General features: G+C 55.7%; 1 protein-coding gene across 1 annotated transcript; it reads right to left on the bottom strand.

Annotated features, from left to right (window-relative positions):
• Nucleotides 1–488: 488 nt before the first annotated feature.
• LOC133215431 (electroneutral sodium bicarbonate exchanger 1-like) lies at nucleotides 489–10,135 on the bottom strand (the record flags this gene model as incomplete). Its single annotated transcript, XM_061359458.1, has 12 exons — nucleotides 489–589; nucleotides 1,902–2,039; nucleotides 2,113–2,286; nucleotides 3,120–3,188; nucleotides 5,859–6,110; nucleotides 6,654–6,815; nucleotides 7,116–7,229; nucleotides 7,827–7,988; nucleotides 8,761–8,866; nucleotides 8,946–9,191; nucleotides 9,716–9,849; nucleotides 9,961–10,135. Coding segments are annotated over 12 exons (1,833 nt in total), but the record flags the coding sequence as incomplete, so codon positions are not given.
• Between the last annotated feature and the right edge of the window lie 1,238 nt (nucleotides 10,136–11,373).

Raw genomic sequence — 11,373 nt, 5'->3', positions numbered from 1 at the left:
CATGCCCATACCCATACCCATGCCCATACCCATGCCCATACCCATACCCATACCCATACCCATAGCCATGCCCATACCCATGACCATACCCATACCCATACCCATACCCATACCCATACCCATACCCATACCCATGCCCATACCCATACCCATACCCATGCCCATACCCATACCCATACCCATACCCATGCCCATACCCATACCCATGCCCATACCCATACCCATACCCATGCCCATACCCATACCCATGCCCATACCCATACCCATACCCATACCCATGCCCATACCCATAGCCATGCCCATACCCATACCCATACCCATGCCCATACCCATACCCATGCCCATACCCATACCCATGCCCATACCCATACCCATACCCATACCCCCCCCCATTGAGGGATGCTCAAGGAAGATGCAAGCAGGGAGCCCGGCCCCAAACCCCTTCCAGTTAACACTGGGAACGAGTCCCCCATCCCTTGGGGCTTTACCTCTCAGTGCTTCCCTTTGGGACCCCCGCTTGGCTGCCCTTGGCCAGCAGGCGCAGCTGGACCGAGCCCGCAGCAGCGGCTTCCATCATCTTACGGGATTCCTATGATGCAAGGGGCAAATCCAGGTCTCTGCTGCACCCGACCCCAGTGATCCCATTGGGAGCAGCGAGGGCAGCAGGGGAAGGGTCTCCCATACTGGGGAAATGGGGCTGTGGGGGTGACAAAAACACCGTCATGAGCAAGGCTGCCTATGGTGATAACCGGTGTGGGGTCAGCAGGACCCCATTGAGAGGGATGTCGCCCTGTTGAAGTGCTACAGAACAGGCTACAATGGGGAATCCAGGTTATATATATATATATAGGGTTCGGACCCCATTGTGAGGGATATCGCCCTGTTGAAGTGCTACAGAACAGGCTACAATGGGGGATCCAGGTTATATATATATATATATATATATAGGGTTCGGACCCCATTGTGAGGGATATCGCCCTGTTGAAGTGCTACAGAACAGGCTACAATGGGGGATCCAGGTTATATATATATATATATATATATAGGGTTCGGACCCCATTGTGAGGGATATCGCCCTGTTGAAGTGCTACAGAACAGGCTACAATGGGGGATCCAGGTTATATATATATATATATATAGGGTTCGACCCCATTGTGAGGGATATCGCCCTGTTGAAGTGCTACAGAACAGGCTACAATGGGGGATCCAGGTTATATATATATATATAGGGTTCGGACCCCATTGTGAGGGATATCGCCCTGTTGAAGTGCTACAGAGCAGGCTACAATGGGGGATCCAGGTTATATATATATATATAGTTCGGACCCCATTGTGAGGGATGTCGCCCTGTTGAAGTGCTACAGAACAGGCTACAATGGGGGATCCAGGTTATATATATATATATATAGGGTTCGGACCCCATTGTGAGGGATATCGCCCTGTTGAAGTGCTACAGAACAGGCTACAATGGGGGATCCAGGCTATATATATATAGGGTTCGGACCCCATTGTGAGGGATATTGCCCTGTTGAAGTGCTACAGAACTGGCTACAATGGGGGATCCAGGCTATATATATATATATATATATATGGGGTTCAAACTGGAACAGGGGGAGTTTAGATTGGATCTAAGGAGGGGATCCTTTCCTGTGAGGGCAGTGAGGCACTGGAATGGGTGCCCAGGGAGGTTGTGGATGCTCCATCCCTGGCAGTGTTCAAGGCCAGGCTGGATGAGCCTTGGGTACCCTGGTTTAGTGCGAGGTGTCCCTGCCCATGGCAGGGGTTGGAACTGGATGAGCTCCAGCTCCTTTCCAACCCCTTCCATGATGCTCTAGGGATGCATTAACCCCGCAGTGAAAGCCAAGCTGGGACGGTGCTGCCCGGCTCGCAGCCGCCGTTACCTCCTCTTCTTTGGCTTCGTTTTTGGCATCGTCCAACCTCTTCTTCCTGCTCTCGGGCACGAGGTCATCGAGGAAGCTGAGCTCGCGCTTGGAGAAGCACAGATCCATCACCTTCCGCACGAAGACCAGCGCCAGGACCTGCGCGGTGGGGACACGCGGTGAGGCCGCCGGTGACGCTGCGCCCCCCGCCGCGGGCGGCCCCGGCTCTCACCATCATGGGGAAGATGATGGCAGCTCGGGATGCTTTGATGGCCCAGAGCAGGACGAGGCAGAGGAGCTGGATGAGGGTGAAGAAGTGAACCTTCCGCAAGGGCACGTGGCGCAGGTAGATGAAATCCGGCTGGTGCTTGGCCGGCATCCAGAACAGCTTCAAGCGGTCAAAGAACTGCACGGGACAAGGGAGGAGGCACCCCCATGGGATGCGGGGATGTGGAGGGAGCCTTCAGCATCCTGCTTGCAAGGGGTAACCCTGGATCCATCCAGCTCCCATTTGCCCATCCATAGCCTGGTTTGACCGTGAGACCTGAGCCCCTCAGCAAGGATTCCCAATGGGAATCGCAGTCCCTCTGCATTGACAACGGGCAGTGCCCATCACTGCAAGAGAGACACTGAGGGGCAATGGGGCTGGAGCAGGGCCTGGAGCACAGGGGTGATGGGGACCTGAGGGACCTGGGGGTTCAGATGGAGAAGAGAAGGCTCAGGGGGGACCTGATGGCTGCCTCCAAGTGCCTGAGAGGAGGATGGAGCCAGGAGGGGCTGGGCTCTGCTCCCAAGGAGCAAGGGATGGGACAAGAGGAACCGGCCTCAAGCTGCACCAGGGCAGGGTTAGATGGAGCTGAGGAACAATTCCTGCCCCAGAGGGTGCTCAGCATTGGAACAGGCTGCCCAGGGCAGGGCTGCAGGCACCCATGGAGACGAGGCCTCAGTGCCATGGGTTAGGGGTGGCCTTGGCACTGCTGGGAACGGGTGGACTGGGTGATGCTGAAGCTCTTTTCCACCCTGGTTGATTCCCTCATTCTGTGACTCCCCCATTTCCACATCCCCAAAACGCTGCCCCAATCCCTGGATCAGCCCCACCCCGCCTGCTCCTCCCAGCCCCATGGGTATCCCCCATCTCCCCCAGTACAAAACACCCTCGTGTCCTGCCTGGCCAGGGTTTTCCCTGTGCCACCTCCATGGAGCCGAGCTCCCAAGGGCAGAAGCGCTGCAGTTCCGTACCTGAATTCCTCTGAGCGACGACACCCCCATGTAGAGGAAGACACCGTAAAGCACAGGCATTGGGATGAACTGCAGAGGACAAAGCAGTGATGGATTGGGTTAAAGGGCATGGTCAGGGGGCTCCCTGTCCTATAGGTGCTGCCTAAAACCGCTTCCAGCCCCCCAGGTTCCATTGGCTTCAAGAGGGGTTTTAAGCAGCAGTGATTTGGAGGGTGCGAGGAGCTGATGCTCTGCTTTAGGGGTCTGGTTGCATCCAAGTAATCCTGGTTTGCAGCAGGGCTGGAGGAAAAAGGGGGATTTCATCTAAAGAGAAACATTTCCTTGTGTTCTTGTGGCAAAAAGCAATGGGTCTCCTTTGAGCCTAAACACGAGGTGTCTCCTTTGAGCCTAAACATAAGGTGTCTCCTTTGAGCCTAAAGATGAGGGTCTCCTTTGAGCCTAAAGATGAGGGTCTCCTTTGAGCCTAAAGATGAGGGTCTCCTTTGAGCCTAAAGATGAGGGTCTCCTTTGAGCGTAAAGATGAGGGTCTCCTTTGAGCCTAAAGATGAGGGTCTCCTTTGAGCCTAAAGATGATGGGTCTCCTTTGAGCCTAAAGATGAGGGTCTCCTTTGAGCCTGAAGATGAGGGTCTCCTTTGAGCCTAAAGATGAGGGTCTCCTTTGAGCGTAAAGATGAGGGTCTCCTTTGAGCCTAAAGATGAGGGTCTCCTTTGAGCCTAAAGATGAGGGTCTCCTTTGAGCGTAAAGATGAGGGTCTCCTTTGAGCCTAAAGATGAGGGTCTCCTTTGAGCCTAAAGATGAGGGTCTCCTTTGAGCGTAAAGATGAGGGTCTCCTTTGAGCCTAAAGATGAGGGTCTCCTTTGAGCCTGAAGATGAGGGTCTCCTTTGAGCCTAAAGATGAGGGTCTCCTTTGAGCCTAAAGATGAGGGTCTCCTTTGGTGGTGGTTTTTGAGCCTAAAGATGATGGGTCTCCTTTGAGCCTAAAGATGAGGGTCTCCTTTGAGCCTAAAGATGAGGGTCTCCTTTGAGCCTAAAGATGAGGGTCTCCTTTGAGCCTGAAGATGAGGGTCTCCTTTGAGCCTAAAGATGAGGGTCTCCTTTGAGCCTAAAGATGAGGGTCTCCTTTGAGCCTGAAGATGAGGGTCTCCTTTGAGCCTGAAGATGAGGGTCTCCTTTGAGCCTGAAGATGAGGGTCTCCTTTGAGCCTAAAGATGAGGGTCTCCTTTGAGCCTAAAGATGAGGGTCTCCTTTGAGCCTAAAGATGAGGGTCTCCTTTGAGCCTGAAGATGAGGATCTCCTTTGAGCCTGAAGATGAGGGTCTCCTTTGAGCCTGAAGATGAGGATCTCCTTTGAGCCTGAAGATGAGGGTCTCCTTTGAGCCTGAAGATGAGGGTCTCCTTTGAGCCTAAAGATGAGGGTCTCCTTTGAGCCTGAAGATGAGGGTCTCCTTTGAGCCTGAAGATGATGGATATCCTTTGAGTCTAAAGATGAGGGTCTCCTTTGAGCCTGAAGATGAGGGTCTCCTTTGAGCCTGAAGATGAGGGTCTCCTTTGAGCCTGAAGATGAGGGTCTCCTTTGAGCCTGAAGATGAGGGTCTCCTTTGAGCCTAAAGATGAGGGTCTCCTTTGAGCCTGAAGATGATGGATATCCTTTGAGCCTAAAGATGAGGGTCTCCTTTGAGTGTAAAGATGAGGGTCTCCTTTGAGCCTAAAGGTGAGGGTCTCCTTTGAGTGTAAAGATGAGGGTCTCCTTTGAGCCTAAAGGTGAGGGTCTCCTTTGAGCCTAAAGATGAGGGTCTCCTTTGAGTGTAAAGATGAGGGTCTCCTTTGAGCCTAAAGGTGAGGGTCTCCTTTGAGCCTAAAGGTGAGGGTCTCCTTTGAGCCTGAAGATGAGGGTCTCCTTTGAGTCTAAAGATGAGGGTCTCCTTTGAGTGTAAAGATGAGGGTCTCCTTTGAGCCTAAAGGTGAGGGTCTCCTTTGAGCCTAAAGATGAGGGTCTCCTTTGAGCCTGAAGATGAGGGTCTCCTTTGAGCCTAAAGATGAGGGTCTCCTTTGAGCCTGAAGATGAGGGTCTCCTTTGAGCTTAAAGATGAGGGTCTCCTTTGAGCCTAAAGATGAGGGTCTCCTTTGAGCCTAAAGATGATGGGTATCCATTAAGCCCAAAGATGATGGGTATCCCTTGAGCCTAAAGATGAGGGTCTCCTTTGAGCCTAAAGATGAGGGCCTCCTTTGAGCCTAAAGATGCTGGGTATCCCTTGAGCCCAAAGATGATGGGTCTCCTTTGAGCCTGAAGATGATGGGTATCCCTTGAGCCTAAAGATGAGGGTCTCCTTGAGCCTAAGATCTAGTTGGAACCAGAGATCATAAGGCCCTTTCCCACCTGACCTCTTCTATGATCCCCTGATGTGCAGGGAAGCCCATGGGGCTGATGTCGGTGTGTTCGGCTCCTGGGAACGGCTGTGCTGAGGCATTCGGGGAGCAAACTGCAGCCAGGTGAGTGCTGTCCTCTCTAAAAGGAGCAGATTTACTGCTCTGGGTACAGCCCTAAACAAGGGTGAGCTTCTAGGTTCATTCAGTGTCCTTGAGCACAGCACAGTGGGGCCTGAAGGTGCCCGAAATGGGCAGGCACCAAGGTTTGGGGTCACAGCATCATCCTCCTGCATCCCATGACTGCTCCTCGGGGGCTATGCTTGAATAACCCCCAGAGGCCCACGGTCGGGGCTGCTCTGGTCGCCCTCTTACCTTCAAGGCAGCCGTGAAGAAGACGGAGCAGCCCATGAGCACAAAGATCATCAAGCCCGTGACCCTCTGCTCGCGGATGCCCAGGAACTTGGGCTGCTCCCCTGGTGCTGAGCAGTCGGACTCCACCTTGAGGCTGTTCACGTGCGTGATGGACAGGACGGTGGCAGCCACGAACCAGGGCAGCCCCATCACGGAGCACACCCCCAGCATCACGGCCACCATGAAGAGGTCCAAGTGGTACCCGCATCCTTTCTGCAGGGAGCAAAGCAACACAGAGCATCCCAGAGCAAGGACACGCCACGAGCGGGGCCCAAACCCTACTTGAGCTCAAGTTGACTTCTTAACACTAAAACTAGAGCTGGGAACAGGGATGTCTCCAGTCTCTGTGCATGCATCAGACAGGAGCTCAAGCCCTGCTTGCAATGGCTCTGATCCCAAAGATCCCTCATCCTCCTGTGTCACCATCAATGCAGGAGAGCATCCTGCCCTGCTTGCAATGGCTCTGATCCCAAAGATCCCTCACCCTCCTGTGTCACCATCAATGCAGGAGAGCATTGCCCTGCTTGCAATGGCTCTGATCCCAAAGATCCCTCATCCTCCTGTGTCACCATCAATGCAGGAGAGCATTGCCCTGCTTGCAATGGCTCTGATCCCAAAGATCCCTCATCCTCCTGTGTCACCATCAATGCAGGAGAGCCTCCTGCCCCATAGGCAGCCGTTCCCCCAGAGCAACCCCTTCACAAAGCCCTTGGGACAGGAGGGTTGGGGACGGGGTCACCTCGAGCAGCCCCTGACCTTCAGCCTGTGCTCCTTCCTGTTGACGATCACGGCAGTGATCTGCTGGTCCATGAAGATGAGGATGGTGCAGAGCAGAGCTGGGATGAGCGCGGCCAGCACCGTCCACCACGGGTTGGGTCCTATGGGGCTGATGAGCCACCCGCGGTCATCCCTGGTGGGCTGCAACGGAGCACCGGCCTCAGCACCCTGCCCCAGCCCAGCACCTTCACTGCCTCCAACCCGTGCCAATGCGCTCCCCACCCTGGGTTCAGCCCCTCCATAGGGCTCAGCACAGCCACTGCCAGCACCCATAGACCCTTCTGTTGGAGGTGTCTCATTTAGGGCCTCTTGTTTCCAGGAGGCAACAGCGCCCTTGGAGCTGGGAAAGGACCTGGTCACGCACCAGCATCATCTCCTGCCCCAGCATCACCTTGTGGTGGCACCCCCAGGGGCTGGAACCTGCTCAGACCCCTCCAGTACCTTGAACATATGGGGGACGTGGAGCTTCGGCGATGGGATCCCAACCATGAAGTCAATGAGCACCATGGTGACGATGGCGAGGAAGACGGCGAAGTCACTCACTGTGGAGCGGACCTGGGGCGAGAAACCAGAGCTAAGGGGGGCTGGCAAGCAGGGCCCTAACAGGAGGTGGAAGGAGTGGGTCTGGGGGCATCATTGGTGTCAAGCCTGGTTAACAAAGCCCCCCCACTCTGCACCGGGCAGGCAAATCCCTTGGTGAGGTTCTGGTGCTGGGGTTGTCCCTTTGAGACCTGGTGCAAGGTGATAACAGAGCTTGAATGAGGTGGGAAAGGGTTGAGTCAATGCAAGCCTTAAAAGCTCTATTGCAAGCTAACGAGGCTGATGTCTGCCCCTATGCCACGCTCACAGCTAATAGGGGGTAAGGCACTGAGGCATCATTTGGACCTCAAAAGGAAGAAACAGCGTCTTTTCCTATGGCAGCTCCACATTGGAACCAACATTGAGCAGAGAGGGTGGAAACCAGGGAAAGCCTGAGTTCCCAAGGGAAAACCCCAACCAGCAGCACAAAGACACAGAGAACCAGCCCAGGGCAGGTCACGAGGCAGGCAGGGAGGTGGGAGATGCTGCTCATGGGGAGGAGCGAGGAGCATCCACGCTGATGGACACCTCGGTCAAAGTGGGGGCTGCTGCTGGACCCCATTTTCCACCTACTCTGGTTGGGAAGTAACGGCTGGTTTTAAACTTCTTCAGCAAGCCGGACAGGAGGAAGGTGGAGAAGAAGAGGATGCAGCACCAGAAGAGGACGTTAGGAGCGTAGGGGCCGTTGCGCCCGCATGCGGGTCCTCGGAACTCCCCGTGCGCACGGCGACATTCCTGGGGGACAGAGCACGGGGACACAAGGGCAGGGCTCGTGGATCAGGGAGAACCAGGGAGCTCTGGGGATCTCGGGCTGAGATCCGGGACCTTGTGGCTGTGGCTGCTGGAGGATGGGGTTTAAGGGGCAGCAGCCGAACGAGTGGGACATTGGGCAGAGGAGAGCAGGGGTGGGCTCTGGTGGGACACCGTAACACAAGACCTATGGCACGTCCTCTGTGTGAATGGAAGGAAGCTGTGGCTGGGGAGACAACAGAGGGGAAGGGAACCTGGGAACTCTTGGGGATAAGGAGGGAACGAGGCATTGAGGCCAAAACAACCATGGTGACAACAGGGACAACCCATCCCTTCCCAATGCGGGGCTGGCCACAGGGGGATGGAGATGTCCATAACAGCCATCTGAGGTGGCTCAGATGCTCCAGTTCCTGCATGTGCCTGCAGGGAATGGGAAGGCAAGGTCTGGAGCTCCTAGGACCCAATTGAGGAAGCCAGGTCCCACCTTTGAGCATGAACTCAAGCCCTGTGACTGCTGCAGCCCCCAAACCACCCCCTAGACCTTGCTCCTGGTCAGAAGCATCATCCTGCAAGCAGGCTGAGGAGGGCTGGGCTGGACAAGGGGGACCCCCCTTCCCTGGACCAAGCGGGTGACATCCACACATCCCATCGAAGCAGAGCAGCACCAGCACAGGCTGAAGCCCACCATCACCCAAAGGGCTCTGAGTTGGGTACCACAGGGATGCTCCTGGACCTCGCTGCGGCACAGGGCACTTACAGTCACCGTGAGGTTCTCCCAGGTGATGCTGGACACGTTGATCCCGTTGGTGTCCCAGAAGCGTCGGGTTTCATTGCTGGGATGGGCTGGGGGCTCGCACTTACAGCTGGGGGGGACAGAATCCAACCCATTGGTAAGGGAAAGGCGATGGAGGCGCAGCCCCGAGCGGGAGGGAAGGAACCCACTAGTAGATGGTGAGGAGGTCGAGCTTGCTGTGCATGTGCACGGGGTAGGTCTCGCGCAGGTGGCTGAGCTTCTCGAGCGCCTCATAGATGAAGATGATGCAGATGAGGGAGGCGAAGGCCTCCTCGGTGAAGCGGGTGATGTAGCACACCAGGGAGCTGGCGTCCGTGGCCACCAGCACGACGCACAAGAAGGCGGTCCAGAGCCCGATGCAGGCCCGCAGGGACAGGTAGGAGAGCGCGTGCTCCCTGGGGAGCAAAGGAGGACCAAGGGTGGAAAGGGCCAAGGCAAGCCAAGGATGGAGAGGCCAGCACAAGGCTCTGAGCTGGGCTCTTCCCTTGGGGAAAGCACCTTGGCCAGGTCTTTAATGGCCATTAACAGTTCTTGTGTTAACAAGAAGGCTAATGGAGGTGGTAACACCTCTCCCACGTCACCCTAACACAGGAAGGGGCTGCTTTGGCACCCAGTCACCTCCTGCCAGCAAGCTGGGGCTTAGGAAGGAAGCTGAATGGCCAGAAGGGTGCTCAGGCATCACAACCCAAGGACTGGCACAGAGAACACCCATTTCCCATGATGGGCTCCTGTGTTTTCATCAGACTCATCCAAACCCAGCGCATCCCAGCACCTTGGGCACCCCCATCCTTAGGGTCTCTCCTTCTGCTTCACTTCAACCCTAAGAACCCCAAACGGCCCCATTCATCCTTCATGCACTGAGGGCTCCTGCACTACCATGCACTAGGGCAATGCCCGCGTCACAGAAGCCAACCCAAACCTGCAGAACTTGTAGAGGATCTTCTCGAACACAAGGACGGGGCCGGTGCTGCCGAGGATGGTGAGAGGTTGGCCAGCAAAGAGGGAATACACCACACCGGTCATGGATGCGCCCAGCAGCGACTCCATGGCGCTCTGTGCAGGGGGGTGAGGAGCCAACGCATCAGACACAGGCAAAGCCCAGCACGAAGCAAATCCCCTGCAGCAAGGACTTGTCCCAGGGCCACCGAGGAGAGGGATGCTCACTATGTGGCCTTTGGTGGCCTCCCCCAGCAGTCCCCCGAAGGTGATGACGGGGGACATGCAGGCACAGTAGAGGAAGAGGAAGGATGCCAGGCACTGCAGGCTCACACCGTCCCGAAAGTCGCTCCAGAACCACGGGGCTTTGCGCTTCACATCCAGGATCAAGCCTCCAAAGAGCCTGCAGCGAGGGAGAGGAAGGGACTGTGCTTTGGGAGGATGCACGGGGTTCCCTTGGCTGCAGACGGGCACAGAACCACTTCAAAGGAAGCGTCCCCCTTCATCCCTTCCTATACCAAGGCACAGAAACACCCCCAGCAACAAGAGGACCAAGCATCCCCCTTCATCCCTTTCTATACCAAGGCACAGAAACACCCCCAGCAACAAGAGGACCAAGCATCCCCCTTCATCCCTTTCTATACCAAGGCACAGAAACACCCCCAGCAACAAGAGGACCAAGCATCCCCCTTCATCCCTTTCTATACCAAGGCACAGAAACACCCCCAGCAACAAGAGGACCGAGCATCCCCCTTCACCCCTTTCTATACCAAGCACAGAAACACCCCCAGCAACAAGAGGACCGAGCATCCCCCTTCATCCCTTTCCATACCAAGGCACAGAAACACCCCCAGCAACAAGAGGACCGAGCATCCCCCTTCGTCCCTTTCTATACCAAGGCACAGAAACACCCCCAGCAACAAGAGGACCGAGCATCCCCCTTCACCCCTTTCTATACCAAGCACAGAAACACCCCCAGCAACAAGAGGACCCAGCATCCCCCTTCACCCCTTTCTATACCAAGGCACAGAAACACCCCCAGCAACAAGAGGACCAAGCATCCCCCTTCACCCCTTTCCATACCAAGGCACAGAAACACCCCCAGCAACAAGAGGACCGAGCATCCCCCTTCATCCCTTTCTATACCAAGGCACAGAAACACCCCCAGCAACAAGAGGACCAAGCATCCCCCTTCATCCCTTCCTATACCAAGGCACAGAAACACCCCCAGCAACAAGAGGACCGAGCATCCCCCTTCATCCCTTTCTATACCAAGGCACAGAAACACCCCCAGCAACAAGAGGACCGAGCATCCCCCTTCACCCCTTTCCATACCAAGGCACAGAAACACCCCCAGCAACAAGAGGACCAAGCATCCCCCTTCACCCCTTCTCCCTCTATACCAAGGCACAGAAACACCCCCCGCAACAAGAGGACCAAGCATCCCCCTTCATCCCTTTCTATACCAAGGCACAGAAACACCCCCAGCAACAAGAGGACCGAGCATCCCCCTTCACCCCTTTCTATACCAAGGCACAGAAACACCCCCAGCAACAAGAGGACCAAGCATCCCCCTTCATCCCTTTCTATACCAAGGCACAGAAACACCCCCAGCACCAAGAGGACCGAGCATCCCCCTTC

Source organism: Neopsephotus bourkii, unplaced genomic scaffold (assembly GCF_033783945.1).
Source record: "Neopsephotus bourkii isolate Nb327-2 ecotype Australia unplaced genomic scaffold, CSIRO-AGI_Nbou_v1 NB_982, whole genome shotgun sequence".
Classification (NCBI taxonomy): Eukaryota; Metazoa; Chordata; class Aves; order Psittaciformes; family Psittacidae; genus Neopsephotus; species Neopsephotus bourkii.
Note: the sequence above shows the minus strand (reverse complement) of the source record. Positions and strands in the feature narration are given on the sequence as shown.